Below are 6,390 nucleotides of genomic sequence, written 5' to 3'. Positions count from 1 at the left end.
CACTCGCTATTATTAACGCGCTTCTCGCTTGCAACGTGAATCGCGATCAATTTCAATAGTTCTGCGATAAATAGGCGCTGTACATATGCGCGGCATTCAAGACACGCTCGCATAATGGACTCGGAAATGCGTTTAATCGTGTTTGTCCAAACTAATTAATTAACACGTTACGATGATATCCGGCATCGCGCGTGATACTCTCGATACCGATTCGGATACGATGTACAATTTCATCGCGTAAAAAGGAGCGCGAACGTGAACATCTACGACGCGAAGTATGACGCGCATGCGCGGCTCACGCGTACGCGCGAGTTGCGCGCCACTCGCGACGACTTCGCGCATCACTAGACAGATATTTCGAGTGAATGACGAGCGTGACAATTACACAGTAGTAATTAATTCATACTATTTACCTCGATAAATTTGTCGTGGCAGTCAACTGTTTATTCACTCGCTATTATGAACGCGTCTCTCGCTTGCAACGTGAATCGCGATCAATTTCAATAGTTCTGTGACAAATAAGCCCTGTACAATATACGCGGTGTTCAAGACACGCTCGGTCACATAATGGACTCGAAAATGCATTTAATCGTGTTTGTCCAAACTAATTAACACGTTACGATGATATCCGGCATCGCGCGTGACACTCTCGATACCGATTCGGACGCGATGCAATTAATATACAATTATAAAGTATACCATTTCGTCGCGTAAAAAAGAGCGCGAACGTGGACATCTGACTCCCGGCGCGAAGTATGACGCGCATGCGCGGCAAATTCGCGTCTAAATTCGCTCGCCGCGCGAAACGATTACTTTGAATAAACGGTGAAAATAATCAGCAGGTATGTTTAACGCGGCATGCGTTGGGTGCAAACGCGAGTTATCGTAGAATAAATAGTAATGGAAATTTGAGATGGAAATTGCATAGTTAGTTTAGAGATACGAGAAACTTTGATGTTTACCGAGTAATCGCGACATGCGATATGGTAGAGACTGTTATTACAGACAAAATGAATTATTACGTTTAATTAATATGACAAAAGCCGCGTATTTCGAATACATAGTTTGATGATATCGGAATCGTATATATTTTCCATGTACTTTGGAATCTGATGGAAATGGAGATTGGATAGACAAAACTCTATTTACAGACAATGCTCTTTTTATATAATTTGAGCATCGAATCAGATTATTAATTTCATCAAATATTTATTGTGAATGATAAATTGTCGTGTATATTTTAATTTAAATTTTAATTAAATATTTCGCTATATGAATAAATTATAAAAACAAACACGGAATCGTTTCACGGAAAAATAATTATCAAATAACTATAAATTAAATTAAATAATAATTAACACAAATAATAATATACTATAATAATAATAATAACAAATAAGAAGAAGAAATATTAAATTATTAATTATAATAATATAATGAATATAATATAATTAATTATTATATATTTTAATAAATATAATATAATTATTTATTATTTTAAAAGTCGGCAGGAATGACTGGCAAGCCAATGGATAATAATTTAAATATGGCGGAAGTAATAATTCGGTATTAGACATACCAGATGGCTCTGACAGCAGTATACATTGCGTTCTTACGAAACCATTCATCTACCTTTCCTTTGATCGTCATGTGTGAATGGAACTAACAGACGTTAGCTGCACTTTTCATATCTTTTCTCTTTCTCCCTTCAATAACGTGCTTTGCATATATCTATTTCGCTTTAAGTGCAGAAAGTGCGTAACGTGAAGCGGTTATAAAGCAGAGACCTAAAGATGGCGACGAAAAGTGACAGGAGGCGCAGAGCGGTCGAGAAACCGGCGCACGAGAGCACCGTTTTTTATCATTGGGCTGTAAATCTTTTGGGTAATAACACTCGCTTTATCGTGCGTAAAGAGATCGGGCAGCCGGCGTGATCTACGAGCGGAAGCATCGTTAAATGAAACAACCTTTGCTCCAACAACAGGTCTTGGTTTTGGTTATTTGCATCGGTGGCATGTATCCACGCTCTTTGAAAATGACCGACACTTCTCTCATCTTTCGGAGATCGAGCGAGAAATGTCCTTCAGGACCGAGATGGTACGATAGTAGGTGATATTTTATATAATTCCAATCATAGAAAGATATGTATATGCGATAAAAATTGATTGAGATGAAAAATAGAAATATTTTTATCGATCAAACATTTTTTTCTTTTGTCAAATTAAAATCTGAATAAAAATGCATGAGAAAAAATAAATGATATATTTTATATAAAAAAAAGACAAAATTACATGAAAATATTAAAATACTCCTAATTTAATTATGTGAGTAAAAACGTGAATTTTTTAATTATCATGTGAAGAATGTGAAACTTTGTACATTATTTAGAAAAAAAGTGCACGAAGAAAGTGTGCAAGTATACAATGAAATATTTTAATAAATAAGGAATTGATATATTTTTTAAGCCTTTTAGTAAATAATATATATATTGACTTTATATATGAATACAATATTCTCAAAACTAATTATATTTTTAAAACTTGTGTATTTTAAAGCTGCTTTCATATATTTATACGTATGTAAAAAGCATCATACCAATAATGACAGATTTAAACATTTTAATATTTGTATCTTTTCTTTTTTAGGGGATGTATTACTCCTATTACAAGACCATCGCTGAATCGAAAGATTTTTTTGATGGGATGGATAGGCTCAGTCATGACAACCTATCAGAGTATGGCAATGTTATTGATGCTAGCAGAAAATATAATCTTTTACCCGAAGTAATTATAAATTTCTCTTCACTTCAAGATTTTAAATACAGAAGGATTCAAGATACATAGAACAAACTTTAGAGTGATTTTTTTTTCATTTAATGAAATAGTATTATCAGACATTATATATAACTAATTGCCTAAATCACAGATAGCTCAAACAATCCCTTTGAAGAAAGCATCACAAGTTTCTTGACAAAAATTAATTCTTTTGGTGAATTCTATTATAACCCCTGAAGTTTGTTTCATTAGTTCTGAAAAATTCTATATAAATTCTTATAAAGAGATCTTATTTCTTATTTATTTTATAGATTGTAGCAGGCTTCCTTTATCATATTGCAAAAAGTCTTGGTGTCATATCTCAAGAGCAATGTTGGCAGGTAAGATTTAAAAAAATTTTTTTATCATACAGATTAAACTTGTAGAGTAATCACAAGTCAATCATATTTAGATAGATAGAGGAGATGGATTGATGCCTGTAAGTAGCTGCGAAGGTCTGGGTGTACCTGTATACTTCTATTTGGAGATAGTTTGGTCTTCCACAATTTTCACAGCGGCAATACTTTTTTACTATGCAACCTATTTGAGTGATTCCATTTATGGTGGACTTGTGACAATTCTGTTCTTCTTTTTTAATCACACTGAATGTACTCGCGTTCAATGGACACCACCATTGCGCGAAACCTTCGCGTATCCTATGTTGCTCTTCCAAATGTACAGTGTTACAATGACTATCAGAAAATATGCAAAACATGATTTAGACAAAGAGCCAACTTCATTAAGGCACAGAACTAGACAAGGATTATTCATGGTAACATGAGAGAAAAAGAGAATATTATTTATTATATAGTTCAGAGATTATTTCTTTGCTAGTCAAATTATTTTATATTCTTTTCAGGATATATTTGGCTCAACAATTTGCAGCTTGTGCACCTGGCAATTTTCACATTTTGTTTTTACTACGCAAATTATAGCAATTCTTATACTAAAATGGCTGAGAATCGTTCCGTACGATTTTTACAAAAATTTTTGTACGGCTCATGCTTTAGCTATCGCAGCATCAACTAAAATAACAAATGGCACTCTCATAATTTGTTCACTCTATACATGTATCATAATCAGTAGCAACGTGGCCAGTTTTATAATGAAGTTATCCCGATTCCAAAATGTCAAACGAGAAATTATTTTCGAGATCGTTATAACGATCATTCTCACAAAGTGGATAAAGTCTTATATTTTATACTCTCAAGACGACGCTCATGTATTCAACATATTAAAGTCTAAATTAACCAACTATAGAGACTTTCATACTATGCTTTATACATGCTCGTCAGAATTTGACTTTTTGCAATACAAAACCTATGAAACAATCATTAGGACTTTATTACTACCAACAGCGATACTCGTTGGAATGCTCGCGCTGTATTACTGGTACAGAAGTTTCAAGACAAGCGACTATCCGCTTTGCATAGAAGCCGATATGGCGTATAACGGTCTACAAACCGGCGCTTTTATCATCATGGCCATTTTTATTATGAGACTGAAATTATTCATGACTCCACATCTTTGTATAATAGCTGGTGCAGTATGTAGCAAACGATATTTGGAAAAAATCGGTTTAAAAGGTGAGCTCATGCGGCTTGCTATTTTTATTCTCCTCTTGGGTGGTATGTCATATCACGGTATTGATAGATTTCAAGAGGAACGAGGATTTGTAGGTAAGCATATTATCAATTTAAATTACAAATTGATCGATTCTTTCCTGCAAGAAAAAATCACAATTGTATTTTATCACTATGCAGGCGAATATAGTAATATTAAACAAGAGGAGCTATTTGAATGGATAAAAAGTAATACACCAAAGCATGCTGTATTCGCGGGAAAGATGTCACTTATGGCGAACTTAATGCTATCTACTAGGAGACCGATTGTTAATAATCCTTACTATGAGAGCAAAGACATGAGGTGAGATCTAGATTAGAAATGAAAATCGTACACATATGTGATATACTTAATTATTTATACACGGTATGTATTATAGAGATAGAACTATGAAGGTTTACGAGATTTTCAGTCGAAAAGATGCTACTTCTGTATATACTTCTTTAAGAAATATGAAAGTCAGTTATGTTGTATTAGAGGAACCGCTGTGCCTTGGATTTGCAAACTTGTAAGTATATGTAACAAAAATATGTAACTATAATAATAATGTTAAATCTTTTTTTATTTTTTACAGTCCACAGGGATGTCAAATGATCGATTTATGGGACATGACCGATAATGGAACGGCGAAAGCCGCGAACAAATCGCCTTTGTGTCCTCTTCTATTTAAAGGAAACGCGTATCCGTTCAGAAGAGCGTTCGTCAACAGTAACTACGTCGTATTGCAATTAGACTATTCGCATTACGTAGAATTTAAACCAAAGCCTTCCATACCATTGCATTATCAATTTTAAACTTTACGACTTCTACGTTTCCAAGTAAGTGAAGAGTTCTCGATGGACATGGGATACCTCATGAGACTATAAAAGCCTATTTTTCTTAAAACAAAAAGTATTATCTATAAAAAAATAGATATATATATTTTTAATACACTGATTCGCGCGGGTATAAATTAAATGTGTTGACATTGCAAACTTTCGAATGCCTATCAAGCAAAAGCTTGATTACGTGTATAATCTGTGAAGAGGCATTAAAATATTTTAAGAGGCGTATAATGTGTGTTCCTAGTATTATGGAATAGAAATCATTTTTTACTTGTTTCAAAAAACGGTTATCAGTTTTTTAGCATATGTATTTTTTAAGATGCAATTTGCATATATCACAAACTATAAACATATATACATGCACAAATATATTATAATTTGCTAAATTTTACAATAATGAAAATGGTAGGTATGCATTTATTAATTAATTGACGAGAATATAAGAGAATGTGATGCCTCATTTCACACAATGGAATACACATACTTGTGATAATTTTCCTATACTTAATATTACATATGCAAGAATATATATGTATATACATATATTGCTCATTTATATGTATATATATATATATATATATATATATATATATATATATGTAAATGTATATATATCGCGCATTTATATATGTATGCATATTACATCATACCTGCGCACGCTATTTTTAATTTTGAACGTACAAGTATTATATTTAATCGCGCATTGCATTCATTCATCCTGCTATTAAAATTAATCACAAACGCAAGATACATTTGTGCCAACATCGACTATTATATATATTTATATTCTCATATATTAATTCCTTCATATTTAAATAAGTTTTTTATCGATTAATGAATATTTCGTAGCACGCACATTGGACAATAATTCTCTCCTCTCTTTACGCGATGTCGAATAAAATCGCACATTCATTTATTTATTCGTATTATATAAATGTTATCGTAATTTTAATAAAGAGATTATAAAAATATATATGCGAAAAAATATGCGAAAAAGCGATTATATATAAAAAGACGAGAACGTATTTTTATTTGTATTTATATATCCGAAGCTTTAAAATCTCGATAGAGTAATTTGCATTTTTTTCGGACACCTTTCGCGCGTGAATAATTCGAGGGAGATCTTAAAC

At 32.6% G+C, this 6,390-nt stretch overlaps 1 protein-coding gene across 4 annotated transcripts; it reads left to right on the top strand.

Annotated features, from left to right (window-relative positions):
• The first annotated feature begins 1,621 nt into the window (after positions 1–1,621).
• LOC145975118 (C-mannosyltransferase dpy-19) lies at positions 1,622–6,275 on the top strand. 4 transcript variants are annotated; one of them, XM_083105292.1, is made up of 10 exons: positions 1,622–1,671; positions 1,747–1,884; positions 1,985–2,097; positions 2,646–2,783; positions 3,086–3,154; positions 3,226–3,585; positions 3,673–4,492; positions 4,577–4,739; positions 4,816–4,944; positions 5,011–6,275. In XM_083105292.1, exons 2-10 carry the CDS (start codon positions 1,794–1,796, stop codon positions 5,228–5,230), a joined length of 2,103 nt encoding a protein of 700 aa, XP_082961418.1. In that variant the 5' UTR covers positions 1,622–1,671; positions 1,747–1,793; the 3' UTR covers positions 5,231–6,275. The 4 variants fall into 4 exon arrangements, with proteins under 4 accessions (XP_082961418.1, XP_082961421.1, XP_082961419.1 ...); XM_083105293.1 differs by having other exon boundaries at positions 1,653–1,671; positions 1,752–1,884; XM_083105295.1 differs by having other exon boundaries at positions 1,651–2,105.
• Positions 6,276–6,390: the final 115 nt, after the last annotated feature.

Source organism: Camponotus vicinus, unplaced genomic scaffold (assembly GCF_025532165.1).
Source record: "Camponotus vicinus isolate PSW18456_S1 unplaced genomic scaffold, iyCamVici1.0 SCAF_7, whole genome shotgun sequence".
Lineage (NCBI taxonomy): Eukaryota > Metazoa > Arthropoda > Insecta > Hymenoptera > Formicidae > Camponotus > Camponotus vicinus.
Note: the sequence above shows the minus strand (reverse complement) of the source record. Positions and strands in the feature narration are given on the sequence as shown.

Coding starts and splice junctions, on each gene's coding strand:
- LOC145975118 (XM_083105292.1), top strand. CDS start 1,794: ATGGCGACGAAAAGTGACAGGAGGCGCAGAGCGGTCGAGAAACCGGCG. Junction 2,784..3,085: donor AATATAATCTTTTACCCGAA/GTAATTATAAAT, acceptor TTTATTTTATAG/ATTGTAGCAGGCTTCCTTTA. Junction 4,740..4,815: donor TATGAGAGCAAAGACATGAG/GTGAGATCTAGA, acceptor TATGTATTATAG/AGATAGAACTATGAAGGTTT.